Source organism: Gallus gallus, chromosome 2 (genome assembly GCF_016699485.2).
Source record: "Gallus gallus isolate bGalGal1 chromosome 2, bGalGal1.mat.broiler.GRCg7b, whole genome shotgun sequence".
NCBI lineage: Eukaryota > Metazoa > Chordata > Aves > Galliformes > Phasianidae > Gallus > Gallus gallus.
The window spans coordinates 31,670,825-31,695,725 of record NC_052533.1 but is presented as its reverse complement, the minus strand read 5'-3'; the positions used below and the strand labels follow the sequence as shown (position 1 = coordinate 31,695,725).

General features: G+C 40.6%; 1 protein-coding gene across 2 annotated transcripts; it reads left to right on the top strand.

Annotated features, from left to right (window-relative positions):
* The first annotated feature begins 3,670 nt into the window (after positions 1-3,670).
* On the top strand, positions 3,671-24,820 carry C7orf31 (C7orf31 homolog). 2 transcript variants are annotated; one of them, XM_025147436.2, is made up of 10 exons: positions 3,671-3,725; positions 5,084-5,234; positions 8,708-8,884; positions 10,733-10,804; positions 16,142-16,171; positions 18,555-18,739; positions 20,317-20,405; positions 21,499-21,601; positions 21,816-21,907; positions 24,092-24,820. In XM_025147436.2, the coding sequence occupies exons 2-10, from the start codon at positions 5,101-5,103 to the stop codon at positions 24,764-24,766; spliced, it is 1,557 nt and encodes a 518-aa protein (XP_025003204.2). In that variant the 5' UTR covers positions 3,671-3,725; positions 5,084-5,100; the 3' UTR covers positions 24,767-24,820. The 2 variants fall into 2 exon arrangements, with proteins under 2 accessions (XP_025003204.2, XP_040552560.1); XM_040696626.2 differs by having other exon boundaries at positions 3,708-3,851.
* The last annotated feature ends 81 nt before the right edge of the window (positions 24,821-24,901 follow it).

Genomic DNA, 24,901 nt, shown 5'->3' with positions numbered 1-24,901 from the left:
AGTTTTCCCAGAAATCAGAGTGATTGGGATATGGTAATTTGCACTGACTGTGAAAAAAGGAGCAGGTAGGGGAAAGTCTGAAGTAAATACACAAAATAATGGCTTTGTTGTTGTTTCCCAATAAATATGCTATTATAATAGCAAAATACTCTCATCTAGTTAGTGCTACCTTGACAGTGAATAATATAGTCTGTTCTTGTTTTGGGTAACACTGCTTTCTTAAATTACTATTGCATCCTAGGCTCTCTGTTTTTTTCCTATTATTAGTCTGCTATGACATTTACTGTTCAGATCCTTAGCAGCTAGAGAGCATTAGAGTGGCTGCTGTGTATGTATACATCCCTATTCTTACTCCACGTTTGATCATCAGAAGGGTGATAAGCAGCAGCTCACTTAGGCCTTAAATTAAACTGTGCAGCCCTACACAAACCCCTTAAACTGCACAGAGTCTTTGTAAAACACAGCTTGGCTTTATGGTCTGACCTTGTCCTCACTCTGGGATCAGTCTAAAGGAACTCCACTGGAATCAGCTTATTAATTGATTGATTTAACAAAGAAACTTTGAGTGGGGTTTTTATAACTAAAGAGTCACAGAAGTGAAGGAGCTGCTGTATGCAGTGGTGCAGTGTGTATCACGCAGACAAAAGTGAGGCATAGATCCTTGGTCTGAAATGACCTTAGAGACTTAAAAAGGAATTATTCTTACCCGCTCCTCTTAACATGCAAGTCATCTTTGTATTCTGTGTTATCATTTAAAACTAAGAAAATTGTATGTAATGAATTTGACGGTGTAGATAGACTGATGCTCAGCTAAATTGCATAAGTAAATAAAGTGTAAACTGCTTTGGGGATACAACATCTTATGCTCGTTTTCTAAAGTAAAAGCCAGACCTTAGGAGTAGCTAAGTGCAAAGCAAGCTTTCCAAAGTCCCGTCGTGGCAAATCTGCAGCACCTCCGTGTGGCCACCTGAGGGCAGAAAGAACTCTCAAATACGAACGCCGTTACAGACTGTGCTGCTCATCGCCGTGAGAGCCTGACAGAGCAGCTGGGAGCTGGACAGGGCTGTGAGCACCCTGATGGAGCTGTAGGTGTCCCTGTTCATTGCAGGGGAGTTAGACTAGGTGGCCTTTAGGGGTCCCTTCCAATTGAAATGATTCTACGATACTATCATATTCCTTGTATTCCACGTGGAAAGGTGTTGGTTTAATAACTGTGTCTGCAAATCTTCATCCTTTCTGTATTAGTTAATGAAAAGCAAGCAGTCAATTGGCCACTGGTGTAAGAAGCAAAAAATGTGGGCAAGACCTCAACAACAGCCATATACTGATAAAAACAGAAGGAACTCAAGGGGAACTCGATATAGAACATTTTTATTGTGCCTAACTATCTAGCTTAGTAAAGTTCTCAGCCTTGTAGCTGTCATTTTTAGGACTGAGTTGAGCTCAACTTCTTTTTGGTCCCAGGTTATTCACCTGGGAAGAATTATAAGCAATCATATACTTCTTAATGTCATCTCATTTCAGCTTTTCCTTTCTGATATCCACAGTGTTTCAGAAATAGATCTGATTGTGACAAATTTATTCTCCACATTCTTGAGGACACAAAATGGGTTGGCAGGAACCTCAAGATAAGTTTAACAAGAAGGACGAAGTCCTGCACCTGGGAATGAGAAATTTCAACTATCACTACTTGCTGGGGGTTATCCAGCTGGAAAGCAGCTTTGCAGATGAAGGCCTGAGGGTCCTAACGGACCTCCTGTTGAACATAAGGCAAAGAAGGCCAATAGCTAACCTGAACTACATGGGAAAGAATGTTGACAGCAAGTCATCTCCCCTGCAAAGAAAGGCCCAGCTGGGACTGCTTAGCCTAGAGAAGATTCATGGGGAATCTCATCAGTGTATTCAAATACCTAAAGGGAATGTCTTTTCAAGTGGTGCCCAGTAACAGGACTGGAGGCAATGGGCACAAACTGGAAAATAGGAGACTCTGAACATTAGGACACACTTTTACTGTGAACATGACCCAGTGCTGGCACAGGCTGCCCAGACAGGTTCTGGAGTTTCTCTCATTGGAGATACAAATGCCTGGACATGGTCCTGAACAGCCTGCTCTAGGTGACTGCTTGAGCAGGATTTGGGCAAAAGAACTTAGCAGAGATCTATGCCAACCTCAACCATTTTGTGATTTTGTGATATTGTGACTTCCATCTTTCTCTAATTCTTTCACCACATTGGCACAGAACAATCCCTGTAGCGTAATAAGGGGGCAATAAAAAGAGGTCTTATGGACCTTAATCCTCCCAGGCAGTTGTTTCCCAGAGAAACTCACTAACTTGCAGATACAAGTGGGAGATGATCATATAGCAGAGATAGAGTGAACTTCTCAGCAGGCAGTGACAGGTTTACATGCTGGGGGAACTCTTCTGTGTGAGGATTCAGAGGGTACAAGTGATGGTCTAAGATATTTTACCCCCAGCCAGACCACCCTCCATAAAAACAAATAATGAATGTCATTCCTGTGGTATCTTAAAACCACAGCTCTAAATCTCATGTGGCATATTTGGAAGGAAATGATAGTTTTTCAACAGTTAAGTAATTAATGAAATGAAGGAAAAGATTCTTCTAAGCCTTTCCATACATTCTGGTCTAGACTAAGTTGAAGCATGAGAAAGAAACATTAAAAATGTTATTTTTTGGAATATACCGAACTTGTGAACTCTGGGAATTACTGATAGAGCTATCACACTTGTACATAGCAAAGACATTAATGTGCAGTTCCCTTTAATGTGATGGCCAAGCCATCCACGCTAAAAACAAACCAGTGTTCCAAAACCATAATAAACCAATTACCAGCTCCACTGGCTGATAACACAACAGTCCATTTAATCGGTATTCAGAAAACCTGTTTGTGTATTATCACTTGCCAAAAGATTTGCTTCCAGCTTTTTTTTTTTCCCACCACTTTTCCATGGAAAATAGGATCTCCAGCTAATTTTACCCTGCTTGGTGAAAGAAACAACAGAACAAAAACACTCTCTTCAAACACATCCATTTATTTTGACAGTAATTCAACTCAAACAAAAAACAGATTGAGAGAAAAGAAAAGGTCAGCAGAAGAAAGTAAAACAGATCAAAATCTATCACCATGTCTGTCAAGCACAGGCATGCAGAAATGTCCGGCAAACCAACTCACCAGAATCCATACTCCATTGGTGCCAGATCCAACTATTTTGAAAGACGGTGTGAAAATCCCACAGAAGACACAAGCAAAGGATATTGGAGTCTCTGGGAATGAGAATAAGATGTCACAACTCATAGATGACCTGATGCCATGCTGCTTGCCTCATGTGAAATATTTTAGGCTCAGCCAGTTCGGGAAGAATTTAGTAACATCCCTACAGGTTCATTCAGTCCTTCCCAGTTGTATTCAACATGGTCAAATTTTCTTAGTGAAATGTATTCTGACTTGGTTTGTGGCTATACTTACTGCTTCATTCAGGAGAAGCAAAACATATCATCAGCTACTTGTATCTCAGACCCCTGCTCCCAAGCGTGCTGTAACATCTCCTATCCCTTCATGCTATAGGCACCCAGGTGCTAACATCACCAGTCGCCTCACTGCAGGCATCACTCCAGGAGATCCCCAACATTCTCTCATAGTGATGTCAAACACTACTAGAACACAGGCCAAAGCATGCTCACACTGTGTCACACTGAACAAGAAGGTAGGCTTAGCCTGTGCTTTTCCTCTGTATGACTTCCATCTAACCTTTTCTTCTGAATACAGACAGACATGCTTGGGAAAAGAGGGACTAATCCTCTGCTTTGGAATAAGATCTCTCTGGTGTTTGGTAAACACTATATTTAAAAGATTATTACATTCAGAAGTTAATTTTTATATAGATATGATTCTTCAGATTAGTTTTTCTGTATCTTCCTGCCTTCCTAACTGGCCTTCATAGCTTTTTGCAACCCTAAGGCTCATAGTGAGATGATTCATTGTCTTAGCCATGGACTTCTGAAAACTCGGGCTGAAATGTGAAGGATTGTGCTTCCTGCTTTGGAAACCAAAAGAATATAAAAATTTAAAACACTAAAACAGTGTTTTAAAATAGTTTAAAAATTATTAAAATAAATTTAAAAAATAATTAAAATAGTTTAAAAATGTAAACACTAAAATAGATTTTAGTCTACTAAAATCTATTATATGCCTGCCCTGGGCTTGTCATAGAGCAAATACGGAAAACGCAGAATTCTTCCATAAAAAGCAGGGCATAGATACAAGAGAATGCTCTGCTGGCTCCTGCTGGAGGAGGAGGAAAGAGTAGTGCTTCTTCATACGCTTTATCTAAGATGTTGCTGGTGTTATTTGACAGAAGACTTCCAATGCTGTCACGCAGAGCTTTAACAAGTAAAAAGGATAAGTTCCAATACTTTTCTCTTGCACACCAGGGCATCTCTGAACAGAGGCAACCTGTTCAGATACAAACACCTGTATGAGGTCCTTGGCAGCAGAATGCTGTCTGAACCTGACAGTATGCTTATACTGACTTGGTACACTACCTCTCCTCACGTGGAGCTCATTAGATTATGTGCCTTTGCCACCAGCATTGAAATACAAGCGAGAGGAGCACTTCCCCTCTGCACACAGGTAGAATGGCAATCGTGACAACTAGCAAAAAATTCCTGTGAGAAATTTTAAGGGAACAGAATCAGCATTTCCAGAGTGGGGCTGGAACTTTATATTGAATCCAGATGATCACAAGTGAGACATTCTGAGTGCAACTCCAAACTTCCTTTAGCCTTTATTTAGCCTTTATTCCTTGAAAGTACTTTCAAGCTCCTGCTCACCAGGAACACAAAGCAAATGTATCACATCTTTTTAATCCACCTCTCAGTTTTGGTTTGTTCTATAACCTGGTAGAAATGACCAATAGCTGTAGTAAAAGCAACAGTCACTTCCAGTAACTAAGTCTACACTTAACCAAAATATGCAGAACTCATCTATGTTCCTTATTTAGCACCTGTATGCAGAGACAAAACCTCTGATAATTTGGTATTTCATCCCTCTATTCTCCCCTAGAACATCAGATATAAAAAATGATGATGTTGCATGACCTGCTCCACTACCACAGAGAAACGGGAGGGAACAAAGTCTTATCGAGAACCTTGGAGTCCAATGAGGTGCTGACTCCACTTCAAATTCCTTCACCTCCAACAAACTTCCAAGACAGGTAAGAACAAAATTCACACAGAAAAATGATTTCATTAGAAGTATTTGATATCCAATTGCTGTTACTAAAAAGTATTTTTCTAAAGGTTGTATTTTTCTGGCATATTCATTTCTTTCCATTATAGCCTAATGCTATGGTCTGCCAGTTCCCTGGGAAACAGGATTATATCTGAAAATATATTGTGTTGTGGTTTTCAAATATCTCTTGAAATAATTTTCATGAAGAATAAAAATGACAGGTATATTGTATTTCCAATTAGGAGGAAAAAAAAAAGAGAGCAAAAAAAGGAGCATATTTCACAAATGGATCGCCAATGTTTATCATGCTCTTCTTTGATCTAGTCCTGTCTTGAACCCTTCTTTCTAGATCACAAATTGACCTAGAATTACCGAGATAAACTTTAAGATTAAAATTTAATGACAGGAAGCCTGCAGTTTGCTTTGGTAGTTATTAACATGTTAACATTAACATGAATAAGAAAGTTTTTGGAACCAATGCATTATTGTATTATTTTATGGGCTAGTTGAACTGTTAGCTGGGGGTCAGCATGTGGCAGAATGCCAAGAGCTTTTACATTTCTGGCAATCTGAATCTTCATGGTGCTCAGTACTAATGCCAAATTTACTTTTGGATCTACATTTCTATTTTTTTACACAGACAACAAATTCAAGGGTTAGATTCAAATCTGTCCGTGTTCTTTGACATGAGGTTTTATCTCCGTTGTTAGAATGCTTAGCTCTGAGTCTTCATGTAACATACAGAGCTCTGTTTTACTGCTATTGCTGACTTCTTCCACTATTTCTTATGTTCTGAGAAAATTGAATTTCTGGTACTTTTTAGTTTAGATTACCTCTAGTATGATTCCAGGGACTGAGAACTGCATTATACTCCTGCTGCATTCCTGGAGCACATCTTCCAGTTAATTTCATTCAGAAGGAACCCACTTCATATACTCCAAGCCAAGGCACTGCAAAACAGAGACCATTACAAGATTCATGTCAGAAGTGCACTCCTGGTGCAAATTAAAATGCCTGTGCCAATGCATCCTATGTAAGCTCATAAAGAATTGAGTCCTAATTCTATCCCTCTAAGAAAACACTTTCCACAGATCTGGAAGCTGTTGGCAATACACTTTCAGTGGTGTTGACTTCATGTGCTGATCAAATCAGTTACTGGCATCCTTCACAAGCTCACCATCTAAGACACTTTATTCATACACTTTGGTTTGAGCTTCATACAACAAAAAGAAATTTGAAGGTAAAAATGCAACTTTTCTAAAATAAAAAAAGGTGCCTGCAAACAGATGTTGATACCAGAACATTAACTTATTTTTCTTTCTTCTGCCCAAACAGAAGAGCTAGAAAGTTATAAGTTGTCTGGCAGCATTCAGAATACATCTAGAATCATGGATTTCAGAAACAGAAAACCTGTGTTAAATCACTGGCTGTATTGCTGAGATGCTGAATGAACAGTACTTTGTTCAAAGTATCTTCTTTAAAAGTCGATCCATCTGAGGCTCCAATTGATATTTTCTGGGCAGAGACACTGTTTCTCTATGTCCTCAAAATCCTTAATATCACTGGGTCGATATCAACTATAAATATTTCTTTATGAGAATGAGACTTGGAGACATTTTAAGCTTAACAGAGCCTTGTTTGGGCTGAATGAGCATCAGTCAGGGATCTGTATGCACAGTGCTTCATCCTACTGCTTACATAAAATGGCTGTTATGCTAATTAGTAACCTAGAGATAGCAGCCAACAGGAATGATTTATTAATGTTTCCAATGAGAGTGGTTTAATGAATACAAATGCCACAGCCATGCAGATGGGGCAGTGTCTGCCTGACTACTCTGAGAAAGTGGAAAGGAAGATTTAGGAAGAACTTAAGAAATGGATGCTTCAGTTCCTTCAGAAAGTTAAGCTTTCTGATAATCCTCAGATCATCAGTTTTTATTTTGGTTCATCCTACAACACAAATGTATTGTCCCTTGCATAATGGCAAAATCATAGAACCACAGTATCATTAAGGTTGGAAAAGACCACTGAGGTCATCTAATCTAAACACCAATCCATCCCCACCATGCCCACTGACTATGTCCCTCAGTGCCACATCTATACAGTTCTCCAGCACCTCTAGAGACAGTGACTCCACCACTCCCTTGGGCAGCCTGTTCCAATGCATCACCACACCCTTTCTGAGAAGGATTTTTTCCTGATATCCAACCTGAACCTTCCCTGGCACAAAGGAGCAGCACTGGGTGGCAGCAGAGTGGTGCTGATATCCAAGGATGAAACCAAATGACAGGATGGCAGTGCACTGCCAAGAGGCCACAGAGAACAAACCACCACTCAACAGCAGCAGTGTCCATATCGCATATATCACCATCTCTCCCTTACAGTTCCCTCAGATCTGTTTGAATATACAGGATTCTGCCAGGAGAACTCTGGGATCTAAATGCACTTGGAGAAGTTTGTTTGTTTGTTTTTGTAGCTATTTCTTTTTTCCTTCTTAAAAGTCTAAACTCACAACAGAAGTCAGGATTGTAAAGCTTGTTGAAATACAGCCACATAATATTGGGTCGATTTCTCTTTATATTTTAAAACATGCAGACTCAGGGTTATTATTCTACCTTCGAATCAATATAAGACTAGTCACACTTAGGAGAAACTTACACCTGAAAAACACTGTAAGCCTGAATCCAGCCAGTATATGTAGAGTGGCGCTTTTCCTGGGTATACTTTAATCCAAACACTTTCCCCATCTGGCTACAAAGTAATGATCAATATTCCCAAGGATTGATAACAACTCTGCTTCTTTAGCTGATACACCCTGCTCCATCAGAAATCATACCCATGCACCTAGATCCACACCATACTTTGGAGCACATGAGAGAGAAGTCCAAGCTGGCTGGGAACAAGTTGCAGTACCTGTATGGTTCACCACATCCTGATTCACCATGTCCTGTGTTGTGGTAGCAGAGCAGTGGCTACCCCACAGGCAACAAATGTTTCCTGGTCTGCAACCATGTCCAGATGCTTCACTCACCTCTCTCTAGAGACTGAGAGGTAAGGCTCTCAAAAGCACAAACAGCAAGCTCTGAAATCAGCGGGACTTAGATGCTAAAGCTTCCATCTGTGTCACTGTATATGTTCACTGTCCATATGTCACTCCGTCGTACTTACTGAAGGGACAGTGTAGGAATCTACATGCTGGCAGCTAAGGTTTTGTGAGATGTACATGCTGCACGTATCAGCTTCTTTCTTCCTCTTAAAACATAATATGCTTGACTCAACCTTTATTAACAATTGCCAGCCACCGCTGTACTTCTAGTGCCATTTCATCACAATAGCATCACCCAAAATAAGACTGAATAACTCAGAGCCAAGGAAATAGAACCACGTTTTCATTGTTGGAGCAACCATCACCGTTGCTGCTGTAAAAGGATTATTTTGGGGTGTTCTTTCCTTTAGATATGAAGAGTTCAGGGAATTCCTTCATCACTGCAAACTTCCTGGGGGAACAGAAAGGGAGCACGGAGGAATTGTTCTGCCTGTATTGCCAGAATACTACAGGGCAAAGGACAAGTCACCATGCACACTTGTGAGAGGACATCATCATTTTGGTAGTGGTGTATTCCCTTGGCCAAGGTAAGCTCAACAAATACTTCTCGCAGTCAAAATGTTGAAGTAAAGGGATTTTAACAACAGTACCAGTGGACAGCTAATGGGTTAAGAGCAATGCAGGCTGAAAACATGAAAATAACTGAATTCCACAAAAGGAGCGTTTTAAATTTTCACCCTTTTCACAAAGCCTGAAATATTGATGTGTGAATATATTGGCACCCACGTTATCTCTGCAGAGTACTGTATTGAAAAACTTAAAATTCCACATTTCCATAATTCCTTTTTTTGTTTGTTTGTTTTGTTTTGCCCATCTGTTGATAATGATTTACTCTTGACTGTTGTCCCAGGCGCCCTTCCTGATGTTAAAAGTGTCACTAGTGGCCTAATTTACACTAAAGTTCAGCATCCACAAATCCCGTAGGCATAAAAAATGACAAGTAGATGCACAGCTTTTTCAGAAAGTGATCTGTCTTCATGAGACAACAGCTGAGGGATTGAGCTCTGGGGTTTGTTTTCTGACTCAAGGTTCCTTCTCAAACTCCTGGCACACTTTGCTCTTCTGGTGCTAGATGATAAAGCTTGGACTGAAAGCTGCCATTCACCCATCATGATGCAGTCAGACCGAGTTCAGCAGTGTGTCTCTCAGCATCCCTTCTGTGCTGCCATTGCTCAGGATCAAATGAGTTCAGGGCATGTCTGCCTCCCCTGGCCTTGCTCTGTCCAGGCCCTGTCCTTGACTTCAGGGCTAAACAGTAAACCCGATTTTTGCACAGAGGTTCCAGTGGAGATTATAAGAGTTCCTATGGGTTGTGGACTCGTTGGCTTCTGGATTTTGGACTTCACCTGGCACATGGAGTGCCTACTAGCTTAGGCCTGACAGAAAGCCAAAACACATAGCACTTTCCACACCAAGTCATAAACCCCATTCTTCTCTGCCAGCTCAGAGCCCAACCCAGTGCTTTCTGCCAACACTTCAGGTTAGACACAGGGTCCTGTTGACACCACACCAATACATACTCACAGTCTCTCTGGTCCCAAATGGAACTTGAGTCTAGCTCTTCCTTTCTCGCTTCCTGACCTCAGCCTTAGCCTTCAACCAGTAGCCTTAGCCTAAAAGTCTCTGTTGGCCCAGATAAGCTGACAATTGCATCTGTCTGGGAAAAATGTAAACAGGCACTCCAAGGGGCCTAACCTCAAATTCAGTTCATCACCTTGTCAGCCAAATTCAAACCCCAGCTCTGGCCCTAACCCAGCATCCCTGCTGGCAGATCTAAAATAACCAGCTGGTCCTTACTTGAGTCAGCCCTTCAGCATTACCTGGTAACCCCACTGTAAGTTAGGTTCGTTGGCCCTTATGATCTTTAAGCCTGCTTGTATCCTAGATAACTCTGTCTAGACCTATAAAAAGCCTCTAGCTAGAAGGTAGTACAGTTTCTCGATGCAGTATATGATTCAACACTCTCACAGCTGAAATTCTGTTTCTCTTTGAGATAGATAGACACACAGTGTAACTTTGCTTCTTCCTCAAGGGGTTCAGAATATATCAGTGTGAAGCCAGATCCCACAGCTCCTACAGAGTACTCCGTGAGTACTGAGGGGTGCATGGTCAGGGGCTGTAAGAGCCAAGCTTTCAGAGATGGAAATACTCAGATTCTCAGGAACTTCAGAGTCAAGCATAGGGGCTCAACACCACTCAAAATCTAGCCCTGTATGACCTGGATTTTGAAACCATCAATGGATTTCTGAACAGGTAGCATCTGTGAGTTCTGATATTCTCTGAGGAATCCAGACAAAACCAGATCAACTGTTTCGGATATTTAGAAGAATATAGGGAATAAGCATTCTACATTTACATTTTTTCTCTTTCCACAGAGGCCTTCCCATTGAGCAGTGCTACGATGTGACCCTGCTGAAAAAAAGCGATGTGCGTATGAATGACGATCTGTAAGTTTAAACTGTGCTACTCAGCTTGTGAATTTAGTGAGTACAACAGCAAATTGAATATACATTCCACTCTGGTGATATGCACATGTGATATGAAATACACATATGACACATGAAAACCGAAAGGGCATGTTCTGTAAAAAGGCATTAGCTTGTAACAGAAGAGAGCAAACAGCAGGACTAGAAATTCAGCAGGCAGCATTGTGCCCCTTCTGCTTAGTGTCTCTTCAACAAGGGTCTCTGTATTTGTTTTACATGTTGGCCATATTACTCAACCTGCAATACTCCAAAATACCAGCCTTTCTGCTAACTGGAATTCTGATTAAACTGAATTAACTGCAGTAACCATGACACCGCGTGTATATATAGACACTTAGGTACACGTGGAGACGGACTTCTGCAATCCAACCTTTTTCCACTTGATGGCACCAGCGAAACGTTTAAATTCGATCAAACGACTGTGATTTTAGATTCATTTAAAATTTAAATGTAAGCTCATCAAAAGCAGATAATGAAAAATGTTACAGCTCTCACGTCGGTGTTAGTAGGTAGAGCATATCAGAAACCTGAGAACGACTGTGCAATGATTTTCCTCAGTTATCTTTCCAGGGCTGTGAGGGGTATTGTTTGACTCTTTAGCCTCCCTGCACATGAGTTACCTGCTGCCCATTTTAAACTCGGTTACCTACAGGAGTGCACTGCTTTTTATTGGGACAGGCTATGGCCTTTCACCAGCACATGAGCTATATCAGCTGTACTGCTGTTGCATAAGTTGATGACAGCCACAAGGAAGCAGCAAGCATTCCTGCACACTTCTTCCTACACGTCGCCTAGGAACTAAATAGCAAGAACTGGCCAATGCACTTTTGTGATATAATGGAGTACTTTAAAAGCTTTTTTTACAACCAGTATCTTGTAGAAAGTTAGCAGAGCCCAGCTCATATACACGCTGTGCACACATCTCAAGTCTGAGATGTACAATCGATGCTGAACCAGGATCACCCACCCCTTAGCACCAATCACTTCCACACATTTCTGTTTCTCTTATGTTACATAGTCAAGGCAGTTGATTCTGTTTTATTTCCTAATCTGTTCCCAAGAAAACTCCTGTCAGCTGCAATGGAATAATACCAGGAAACAATAGGCCATGATGACTTGCTGGTCAAATAAGTGTTCTGTTACATGACATCTACATTGGTGTCCCTGAAACAGCAGAAGCACAGGTAGATTACAGAGTACAATTAAAAACTGCCCTCTGTGTAAGGTAGGGGTGTTTTCAATATTTCCTAGGCTGGCCAGTCTAAAGTACATCTTGGTAAATGATGCCCAGGGACTCAGGAACTTGTTCGCTTCACAGCAAGAGATGTCCTCATGCCAGTTCCTCACCACAATGGATCATCCGCAGGCTAGGATGGAGATCATGGCACATTTCTGGGCATTTGCTTCCTTAAGAGAGAGTAATCAGGGACTGCTCTGACTGTACGGCCTCATGCTGGCTGTGTAATGAGGAAGGAGGTGGTAAATAAGCATGCATTAGACTCTGCCCCCACACATACTGGAATGTGCATAACCTTGGATACTACCTTATTTGATCACTAGCACACTGATGTACTTTCTCCACTATTTTGAACCCACGTCTTCATCTGAAACACACCAGATCTCTAAGAATATGTTACAGTTTACACTTTGTCCTAGTTAGAGCAGTTTTTTTGTTGGTTTTTTTTTTTTCCTTTAAGGTTATATTCTTTCTGTCTTTTAAAGACTTAATACATCCTTTAAAATGAAAAATGAAACATATGCCAAACAATTCTACCGTGTTCAAAGTTCAAGGTCTTAAAGAGCAAACAGCCTTCCTGCTGTCAGAGACTATTAAGCAGTGACAGCCACATGGAACATTTCCTGAAAAATGCTCACTGAGTGCTGCTCTGCAGGTCTACCTGGGAGCTGTTAATACACAGTTTATTTACCTTATAGCCCTGTGAGGGCTCCTCTGAGCCATTACTGTCTTTTGTAGGAAATGAATTACCAGGCATCTGTAGTAACTCTGTACACCTTCATGAGACAACTATGCCTTTGCCTTAAGTACGCACACTGAAGATCCTTGTGCAGTTTTGTATTAGAATGAATCACTTTGTTTGTGCAGATGTGTTTTTGTGAGTGCATTAGCTACCTGTGCCTTCACAGTTAAATGTAATGAAGAGTAGTAGTTGCCTTCTTTCACCTAAAGGTGTTCTGAGTCCTCAAGTTCATATCAAATGAGACTACAAAAGCCCCGAAAGGCCTTGAAAAACATCCTTGAGCCATTGCTAAGAACCTTAGTAACACACATACACACACAGCATCAGGCCAGTGAATCCCCAGAATGGATGTGGCTCTGGGCAGCCTGGTCTGGTGGTTGGTGACCCTGCACATAGCAGGGGAGTTGAAACTCGATGATCACTGTGGTCTCTTTCAACCCATATATTCTAATTGTAATATATCATAACCCATTCTATGATTCTATGGATTTACAACTGTTCTTCCAAAGATATTTCATGCCAAAGGAGTTTGGGGTGCATTCAGTAGCACTACAGAATGAGTCAAAACAGGGTTTCCTCCATATAGGTTTTTATCTTCTTTCACTGCATATTGTAGGATCACAGAATGTCTTGGATTGGAAGGGACACAAAAGATCATCCAGTTCCAACCTCCTACTGTGGACAGGACTGCTACCCACCAGCTCAGGCTGCCCAGGGCCCCATCCCAGATGGCCTTGAACAGCTCCAGGGATGGGGAATCCACAGATTCTCTGGGCAGCCTGTGCCAGGGCCTCACGTATCACATAGCACTTCCAAAACTTTGGTTTTGTCCCAGCTCCCAAAGCTCAGGTGACTCCCTGGCCTACAGCTCTCTGATCGAGGAGGTTTTAAGATTAGGAAAGATAAATGATTGCTTCCCTTCGCAAGAATAAATGGCTGCAGAGAAACTCAATTTGTACATGTGAAACATGTTTTATTCTCCAGTTGTATTTTTCTTCCTGTTAAAATTGTCAGGAGCAATACATCTTATTCTCTTAATAATGAACTGAGTGTACCCAGTGGTCTGTACCACACCAGAGGACCCCCAGAACTACCACGTTTAAAGCCAGTATTCTCTGTAAGGTATTCTTTCTCACACAAAACTTAATTTATGTCTATTTTTATCAAGACCTGTTTGAGGAGTGCCCAAAGAGCACTCACTGCTAGGGAAATGGGATGACGTTCAACCGAACTACTTCCTGGATTTGTTCTGGGCCTTTCCAAATTGGTGGCATAAGTCCCCCAGCTTGAGTGGGATTTCTCATCAAGGGGCTGTGATAGACTCCAGATCCTCCATGGACTGAACATACAGGGCCAGATAACATATCAGGGGACAACAGCAGCATCTTGCGTGACACCCATGGACTTTGGTCTGCTTGAAGTCAAGTGGAAGCCTCTCAGACTCAAGTCTGGAAAAATTACTATAACTTTCTCCCTTTCCTGTTGGAGCTCCACCTTTCTATATAAACATTCAGGATGAGTGGTTTCAGATCTAATAATCCAGTCTGAGTTTTAAAAATATAAGGAATACTCTAAATCATTACTCACCTTTGAATGCATAAAGCTTTCCTTGCTGCTACAACAAAGCTTCTCTACAACAAGGTAGACATGAAAATGCAGTTATCCTGATGCTATTGTTCTGCCTTATGTTCAGATATGACAATGAAAACTGTTCTACAAAGGTATTTAAATATCAGTGCAGTGATGAAGCCCAAAGCAGATTTATTCTCCTTATATTTACATATCGGTATCAAGAGTATGTCCAGTGAATGCAATGAAGAACGTAACAATTCATACCATATCATAGTGCGAATAGAGAATAAACACACACAAATTTCCTCTATGTCTAAAGAACCAAACAATTTTCTTCTAACTGTAGAAATGGAAAATTAATTATCTGTTGAAAAAACCTCCAAAGATTGCTTTTCTGTACGCATGGCTTTCATGCTCTAAGACAGGTCATTATAACAAAATACGAATGGTTTTCAAAATCCAACACTTTGTGAAAGTGCCGCTGTCTCTGTAGGATCACACATGAAAAGGATAGCAGATCTCTTCTTCAGCTCAGCTGAGGCTTGAGTTATGCTGGTACGGTGATTTTTGAAACATAATACATCATAGTGACCACACTCAGTTCCACAGAATCCCAGCACAGATTTCGCAGTGCAGCAGGAATGCTGCACATTGCAGCAGAATAACACGTGAACAAAATTGATCTGGCACTTGGAAGTTTATCTTCAAAATAACCATTGCAGCATGGGGAAAAAAATGAGCACAGGTCTGCATTTAACATCTTTAGGCAAGGGAGTGTATTTCCTCTTTGTTCTTGTGCAACATCTATTTCTATGGAGACTAGATCAGGGATGAAGCTCTCTCCTCCTGCTTGGGAATGAGTCCCAGACATCTCCTCACTGAGAAACACGAGAGGGTTTGGCCATTGGAAGATTTTTGTATACGATGCAGAATCAAGGAGGCTCATGTGCCCACCATACAAATAAGAAAGCTTTAAAAAGACACTAAAATCAGACAAATTCTCCTACCCCTACAAAGACCCTTTTGAGCGAGATTGGGTAATTTAGGCTTCCTCACAAAAAACCATGAGATTTTGGAGCTTCAGGTGAACCATTTTTATTTTTTACTAGGTGATCCATCCAGTAATGTTCTTTCAGACAATTTTCTATGTTTTTGTTATATCAAACAGTACTATTAAGCAAATTAATTAATTTTTTAATCTTAGCCATTTTTCTGGCTTGGTACAATCATCAAAAGACTCTCAGCTAGACTCAGTGATTAAATTCTTGCCCTTAAAATTTTATGTTTTCTTTTAATTATATTTTAAAAATTATTTGAAGCATGAAATAAAAGTCTCCAAGGTGAAGTATAAGCAGTTTATCAGTATGGAATTAATAAGTACTTTCCCTGCAAATACGAAAAGGATAAGTTTTCTGATTTGCATTACTGATTTGTTTTTACTAATAGAACTTTCAGTTGTTAATTAATAAGGGGTCTATTATGCAGAAGTGTAAAATTCTATATTTTTTTCCTCACTCCTTTTAAAAGGATATTTTTCATACCACTTGTTCTAGGCACCATTTCTAGCTCCCAGCAATACTGGGCATTTGTAATGGAATAAGTGATATCAGTAAGAATACTGTGTGCACTGCTTACACATAGTTCTGTCTTTAATATATATTGGTAGCACAGATTCAGATAAAATGTGGGAGGTGCAAATGAACATGGGTCACTTCAAGTAACTCATTATTTTTCTTCTTTAATACAGACTTTGTAAGCCACCAAGCAGTTTGGCTAAGTAAGTACATTTCATCTATATTGTACCTTATTTCTTCCTTAATGAAATAAAAAGATAATACCTTTCTGCCATAACTGCACAGTGAAAGTCCCTCGGCAGCAAAGCTACTCGACAAAAAGCTCTCTCTCAAATGAAGCAGGTAACGATGTGTTCAGCAGGTTAGCAGTGTTTGCCTGGCACACCCACTCTCCTAACAAATACCTATCTTGCTGACTTGCGTATGGACTAATTGGGTTTTCTTGGCTGTGCTGTTCATGGCCTCTTTACCTGATGTGATTTAAAGAGCTTGAGAGCATCTACCAAGAACATTTAAGGGACCTAAAGTATGTATAAAGTGAATCTGTGAGAGAGAAGCCTATGAAGAACTCGGATTTGTAAGACAGTTTGTTACCTCATGATGCACAGTCTGGGGACTGAATGAATTTTGCTCCCATCTGAGGTCAAGTCTTTGCTTTCAACAGCAACTGGGGGATGGCATTTGCTCTCAGTAAGCTGCTGCATGCAGCTGTGGTAGAGCTTAGAAGAATCCAAATGGGGTGCTAGTCTCTCCTACTGGAATAAAGCACAGCTTTCATTCTCCTCAGAAGATTCCTGTTATTTCAGGATTTAAAATACTTTTTGATTAGTCTATCATGAAAAACTGAAAGCTGAAAAGAACAGCCACAGCAGCATGGGAGCTCTGTGAAGTCCTGGTTCTCAGAATCCCATAAAACTCTCCAGCTTAGTTACTCCCAGAAATAAGTGCCTGCTTATATACAAATTTTGATTTCATACACACAAACTCAGTTACTATTAATTTCAATTTCAGCTCTGTGAGAATCAGAAGTTCACATTTCCCTTCCCTTAAGCCACATAAAAGTAAATATGAATAGGTATCACTGATTATAAACAAAAGCTGTGGTTCTTTTCCTGCTAAGGAAAGATATAGGCAATAAAGAAGATACTTCTCATTTCTACTTTCTTCAAGCTACAAGTGGGAATGTTCTTTTGTGCAACACCAGATTAAAAGCAGTATTTTCAAGAATGCACTATTTTTATTTGATTTTTAATGGTAATAAATAGTTGGCTACCAAAGCCACAGAGGTTAGCTGCAGATCTAGCAAGGGAGCAAAGTATCCCAGTTCTACATCAATAGCAACCAATATCCTGGTCCAGTAGTAACAAGAAATCCTTCTGTAAATATTACTTTATGTCAGTCCCTCTCGGCTTCTTTAGGACAGATATCTTCTAGTATTAAAGCACTAGCACTGGAGTTCTTTTTCACTGAGCTCCAGGTTTGTTTTGAGCAATTACACCTGAAGGGCTGAAGAAAACCCCAAGCACAGAGAACACAGTTACTGCCACAGGAAACCACACCCGCAGTTAATCATGCCTAGAGGTACAGTAGTCTCCTGTACAGCATGGAAGTGTAAAGAACTGCATTCACTGAGCAGTTTTGTCCTCTCTCTTTCTTCTGCTTTGTGTCTTGGCCTCTTTTACAGCTCTGCGTGAACGAATGGCATGAACATTTGTTTTAGATGCTGCAATTGCATCTGAAATCCTTCCCTGTCCCCTTGTAAGGTCAACATTTCTCAGTCAAGGTTGCACTTGTGAATGGCAGATGAGATTGCTTCCGTTGTGTTGGTTGTTCTTCACTTGTTATTCCCCCCACTTCTCTTTTCACACTGCTCCTCTGGACAACCTTGCTTTACTTAACCCTTGCACCTCTGCCACTTTTGGAGCCTGCAGGAAATCCTTTTCTTCTCATGAGTTCTTCAGTCATTCAAAATTTTCAAAGTGGACACCTGTCCCTGCAGAGCAGTCCTGCCCTGCATCCCTTTGAGACCACAGTAAATTCCTCAATTGGACGATATTCAATATTGTTTGTGATAGACTCAGAAGAGTTGTTTTGCCTGAGAAATTTATTTGTAGGTAATTGTCGCTAACAAGAAGGCTATAGTGATAGAAGCAAATATTTGTATTTGGGGTCTGACAGAGGTATCCCAGATGACTGGGTTCCATCTTTAAGCATCAGAGAGAAAATGCTGAAAACAGTAGATACTAGATACACTTCAGTGTTGGACATGTCCAAGGGGCAACGCAACTGTGCTTTGGGCTGAGGAGTGCTGGTGGTCCATGTACCCAGTTCTGCAAGTCGCAAATACAGGTTGAATGGCTCTCTTTTATAACAACAGACAACATAGGAGCAAGGCAAGGGAATGATCACTGTGAAATCATTATATGGTACAAGCAAGGGAAGATTAAAGAACAAAGATATCACCTCTGCTTTTTTACTTCTCTCCTAGTTCTTGCAAACTGCTATATTTAATGCTAAAACTCTGAAATGTGAAATAAGGAATTCTTTCTTTCTGTTCATTCTCCTGCCAAATGAAACCAATTCAAGACCGCTGAGCCTGCCGTTTCCCACCTCTCATCCCTACCAGACACACATCTCTAGGTATGCCATGTTCCCAGACTTCAGACCACCTGAGGATCAAGACACTGGGACTGATGCAAGCAGTTACCAGCCCTTCCATCCTAATATTCCTTGCAAGGCTTTTGACATGGTTGTTCTAAGGAAGACCAGAGGTAAGATGGTTTTGTGTTGGTTGATCACTTATTCAAGAATCTTATTTAGAACTCTGCTTAAGTCTCATGACTCCTTTCTAATGAAGCTTAACAGAGCCAGGATCTGAAAACATAGGTGGTCAAGTTGAGCATCTTGTGTGCTGATTCAGTCTCCATGGGGAATACCTCAGCACTGAGAGTGATGAGTTAACCTCTGTTTCATGTAAAGACTTTGTAGCCTCAGAAGCTAACAGAACCATTAAAATTACTGTTAATCTCCACAAAAGCAAGGTGTATCATCCAGCATATCTGATGGCTTCTGGTAGGCAAATAGTTCTTCACAGTCTGAGGGAACAGATATCAGAGGGTTCAAAAACTAGCAAGTTCTGGGCAAAATCCATGCCTGCCATATCTTGGCTGAGGACGAGAGAAGTATCCCTGAAATGAGTACTGAATGATTAAAATCTTTTATCACTACAGAGATGATAGAATGAAGTCTAGAATGCCAGAGCAACATATTTTTTAAGGAACACATCATGATGTGCTAGTGTTTAATCTCAGCAGCATTTTGTCCTAAAAGTAGTTCACATAAAACATTGCATGAAAAGGGCAAGATATCCTTGCTCTTGTTCTGCTTTTTTCTTTTCTTTTTCTGGGGGCAGCCTACTACATCAGGACTTTGACAGGTACTTTCTTTTGGATGACTTCCCAGACTACTTGCATGAACTGATGAGCAATACTTGGCAGCTGTTGACCACACAGATTCAGGGGGAATATGGGACAGGAGAAAGCCACCACCTCTCTGTTCCATGGCTCTCCAGAATGGTTTTGGCAATAACTGTGTGAAACAGAAGCAGCACACACTGGCATGGATAAGAAGCTTTTCAGTACAGTAAAAGCTAATAGCGTTAAGAGGTCAATTTTCATTAATTAGTTAGTTGCCATTCCCAGTCATTACCAGAACAGTACACTTGTGTATATAACTGTGTATATGACCTTCTTTTGGAGGGAGGGGGAGGGGGGTTGGAGGGTACTTATTTATCCAAATCAAAAAGTTCTCCATAGAATATTAATGCCAGGACTGGCTTTTATTAGTCACTTTTCACTGATCGTTGTTCAGTTTTAGAAATGCTAATCGCACATGTGGAGGTGGACTTAACAAAGTCTATTTTTGCACAACAGGAGGATCATTGGAGGCCAAGATCTATTTCCAGAAAAGCTAAGTAGGTTCAGAATCACTAGCTAAGGGAACAGGTACTGCTGGCACCTACAAAGAACTTTAATTTCATTTGCTGTTCCCTCCATGTGATTTGACTTTCTCTCAGATCAGAATGCTCCACTCAAGTGAGAGTTTGATAACTTCCAGAGAGACAGGTCATTAAATAGATGAGCTGATCTAACCCTGCTGATTTTGTTACAGAAGAAGGAAGATGAATTCTGTCTGCAGATCCGTGAAGTCTCTCTAGGTAGAAAATACATTAGGAGTAGCTCCAGAAAGAACATCTGCAATCAGCACAACTGTCTACAGTGTGAGCAAACATCTACAGCTTGAAATGCAGATCCATCTGTCATTCTGACCAATGGTGTTACTTTTGCAGGTAACCCATACAGGCATGAAGTTGTCAGCATTCCCTTTGACTCCCTGAAGGAGGCTTTGTGCTGTTCGAGACAGCATGCATGCTTGCAAGTATGTTTGTTGTAGTAGGCGTACGTTGTTTGTAGAGCTAAGAGTAGAATGTCTTTTTTTTCCCCCTTTTAAAACAAGCTTCCATATATCCTTCATGGAGGAAAAAAAGTTACATGGGGAGGTACTGTACTGTTCCAAATACTTTCACGTCATCAACTGAACATGACACATAGGAAGAGTGCAAGGTTTTCACCCACCTCAGCAACATATAAAGATCAGCAGCAAGCTGGTTGTCTTGTGACTGAAGTTCTTCAAGTGTTGACTAATTCTCATCGGTCCTAGCTGAATAGCTCTGGAGATAAGAATAAGATGCAGTAATAGCTGATGATGATGCATGCAGGGATGCAGGAGGTGGGGGGAGCCTTTGGATCAGAGAATAAGATTACACTTTGCAGTCCTTAAGAGAAATGGGTCTGAGAAGCAGTTTTTGTTCCTCCATACCTTTCCAAAAGTCCTGTCAGCATACTGACAGGGTGTTATACAGACTCTATTTTCATGTCCTGAAGGAAATGAACATCTTTTTTGGAATGGACTCCAACCTTACTTTCCTCAGCTATAATGGTGGGGACTATCCTGATCCGCGAAACAGAAGAGTGAAATTCTTTGTGAATGATTGGGTTTCTACTATTCTTCAGCCCGGTTAAACAGTAGTTCTCTTCCTAGAGGGATGTAGCTTGAAGTTTGTTGACAGATAAAAGTCATGAAGAATGTAGGAAAAGATAATGGTAAACAAAGAAAGCTATAGACAAAGTCTTTGTAGACACACAGTCTTAGGGACACAGAAGGGGAAAATCAAAGTGGCAGTCCATTTTCAGGCAGGCTATTATTGTGACTACAAAAGAAAGCTTATACAGCATGCAATGTTCTGCCTTGGTGTGGCTACCGCGGAGAAGTTGATTCCAAGTTCTTTGAACAGAATTCAACTGAGTCATGTACCTGCTAAATATTTCCACTTAATTTGTAATACTGGAAAAAAGATTTGTATTAGAATTTCTAAACAGATTATGTTGGGGCAGGTGGGATGTTTTAAACCTTTACAACATTTTATCCACAAGTTTGGCATATACCTTGCTTATTTCTTCTTATCCTTTAGCTTCCTAGAGAGTTAGAACATAAGCTCTCTCCAAGAACAACCAATATACTACGAAACGTTGAAAGAGCTCAGAGGATCACAACATACAATCAAAACTTCACAGGTAAGCATTGTGTTGTTGTTGTTAACTTACTTGGGATAGCAATTAAAGACCACAAGATGTTACCCCCTAGTTCTCTCAGAGAAATTCACTTTTTGTCATTTAGTAACCAACGTCACACAAACTGTAAATGATATTTTTTCAGAGGGACTGAGCACTAATTCTCATTTTCCTAACCAATAAAAAATGTATGACAATAAAATATGTCTCCATTAAGGAAGAGGTCCTATGAATCCCCTTATCCTGGACGATTACTACATGAAAGCAGTTGGCAGATTAACTGGAGAACTCGGTACAGATGTGGAACTTGTAAGTACAGCATTTACTAAGAATCAGATGCTTTCCCCACAAGTAATATCGACGAGAGTATTACCAGATTCAACCATAAGAACAAAGCGTTCCCTCTTACACCACATAAATGCAAGGCAAGACTCACTCTAAAAGAAAGGCAAAAGTTCCACATACGAAATCCTTCCTGACATAGCTGCTTGACAGAATGTTTGTGATGAATTCATAACTTGTTCAGGGCTTGGGGTCCTGGGGTCAGGTTACTGTGATCATCTGCTTATTTTTTATCTTACCATTTAAAGTTGCTACCAACTCAAAAGACCTTGGGAAATATGAGTAACAACCTGCATAAAAGGAGTTGGCAGCTCTCTAAATGATGCAGTCTTGCAAAAACTGAACACTTGCTAGACATTTAGCTAGTGTTAATCAGCACAACTGCACTGAACTCGTCAGCTTAATGACTTTACTGCCCATTGCTTTATTTGATAAGTGACCTAGTACCATTGCAGACTGTTGTGTCCTTGCTAACTATACCAGTTTAAGTCTGGAAGAGTTTCCGTGACTCATCTTCCTCCATTTATGTGAGTGGTTTGCCTTTCTTCCCTAATGGTGCATCAGTAATAATACCAAATTGTATTTTAATGCAAATACTTACTTTGAAAAATGTACAAGCTCGACTGGAAAACTCTATCCTTATTACCTTCAACAATTTTGGTATTTAGTGTGACCTGTATGAAAGTAAAAAGATACTATTTTTATTAAATGCTACCGTAGCAAACAAAGCATGACATGATACATTGGAGTAGTAAATCAAGTTGAGCTGCTTCTTGCTAATGCATCATTACCTGTAATGGCTTAAGCCCTGTCAGTGACACCTGCACATTGTCATGCCCAGTACATACACAGGTATAATTGATTGAAACTGACTAAGCAAGTCTGCAGGTAGAACAGAATCCTGCTCACCCTTTCACAGCACTGCTGGATTTACAGCACTTGCAATTTCCAACTTCTTTGCCTGTAATGCCTTCAGACATGATTACCCAGATACAGAAGAAGTAAAGAAGTTAAGTACGAAGCAGACATTTTTATAATTATTTATAGTCCAAAAACGGTTCTGGGTAAGAAGTCCCCAAATTGTCATGCTTTTTTCTATTGGATTTTATTTTATTTTTTAGTTTAAGAAATGAAATGCCTTTCAAAAGGCTATTTACAGGTTGTTGATAATTGAATCACTGCATATGAAATGGAAAAGCTGTCTGGCTTTTTCCCAAACATGACGAAGAAACAAATGCTTTGCTTTGTGATTATGAACACTTTAAAGAACACTTTCAATAGCTCATCTCTGGAAATAAAAATCCAAACTCACAGCGTACATCAGTTCAAAACAGAGCAGTTTTATTGCCATCTGTCTTCCAAAGTGTGATTGGTAGAAGCCTACCTTGTGCCACGCTGATTTACCTAAAAAACATCACCCTGTTTCATAGATACATACACTAAATATCAAATACTCAGATTGTTCAGCACCATAACTGCTGATGTCCACTCTTTGAGAACAGGACACAAAGGTGTTTTGTTATACAGTGTGGCTTTGACTCCGTGCCAGTATCTGAAGCTTCAATATGACAAATGATGAATACACAGTAACAGTATTCAAGCAGGGGGACAAACTGTGGTTGAGAGAGCTAAAAAGCTGCATGCCAGTCAACGTCCTCAGTCCCACTACCAACAACTCCCCCAGAAAGTTAAAAACATGCTACTGCAAGTCACTGTTCATGTTACAGTATTACTTACAAAACCAAAAATTGGAAGATAATTGCCTATGGAAAAAAAGAGATGAAGGCACAAGACATTTATACCCCTTCATATCTTGTGCATAGAGTTAAAGCAGCATATTTTGTCTTTTCCAAAGCAAAAAGACCAACTCCAACCCCCCTAAGCAGCAGGGCTGTTACAAATGCTTGGGCTGCTTCCCTTTGCCAGCGTGTGCTTTGCATACTGTCAAAGAAGTGGCCAAGAGTGCAGTGGCACTCACACCATGCACGTTGCAGCAAGTTCCCAGTCATCACGCTTTCCTGATGTCCCACAGCGTGGGGCAGTAAAGATGGTCCCAGAAGTTAGTAATTTCGTTAGTCTCAGACAATAGTTACACCAATTGCTGCTAAAATGCTCAGAGTACAGTGTTAATTCTGTTCCTTCTTCCCATAGAAAGAAACATTCGTGTCTAGCCTCTCACAAGTGAGGCCGCTTGAAGGGCGCACAGCACGTCTACTGCAAGGCCGACGTCCCCGTGAATCTGTGCTGCAGGAACAGCACTGCTGCCACAAGCAGGCCAAACGGCCTCAGGTATCCTACCAGAAAGACCACTGTCTGGATACAGGGCTGCCAATAAGCAAATTTCAGAGAATCGCTGATAGATGGCAAACAGAAGCCTTGTACCAGGATCAGTTTTCAGGAAGGCCTGAACTTCAGTCCCTTCCAAAGTCTGCACGTTCCTGTTCCTGTGAAGATTTAAAGCCCAAACATTTGGACCAACATACAATATGGGAAAACCCACTTAGTATGGCAGTCTTACCACAGGATGAAAACAGAGAGGAAAGCAAAATTGTATTGCACAAGCTCTGGAACCAAGAAGCAAGTCAGCCTGCATGGAGACCAGAGGACAGGCCAAGAGAGGCGGCACTGCCCGAGTGGATCCCTGGCTCCGAGGTTGCTCGGCACCAAACAGTGCTGCTGGAGCTGCAGGATTCCTTCTCAAAGACAGCAGCACAAAAACGTTTTCATGATTCTATCAGCGGAGAGACAAAAGATCTCAGAGACAACATTAACGAGGGAAGGAGACATGAATTCTATGGTTTCAATGCTTTTTATTTCCATAACTGATACATTCCTTGGTATTTTAAAAATAGTAACAAATAAAGAAGTACTTCAATACAACCTGTCTATTCTTTTGTGCTGCTTGTGGCTGGGATAGGGTTTATTTTCTTCACAGTGCTTTGTATGGTGCTGTGCTTTGGA

Coding starts and splice junctions, on each gene's coding strand:
- C7orf31 (XM_025147436.2), top strand. CDS start 5,101: ATGATGATGTTGCATGACCTGCTCCACTACCACAGAGAAACGGGAGGG. Junction 5,235..8,707: donor CCAACAAACTTCCAAGACAG/GTAAGAACAAAA, acceptor TCTTTCCTTTAG/ATATGAAGAGTTCAGGGAAT. Junction 21,908..24,091: donor TCGGTACAGATGTGGAACTT/GTAAGTACAGCA, acceptor TTCTTCCCATAG/AAAGAAACATTCGTGTCTAG.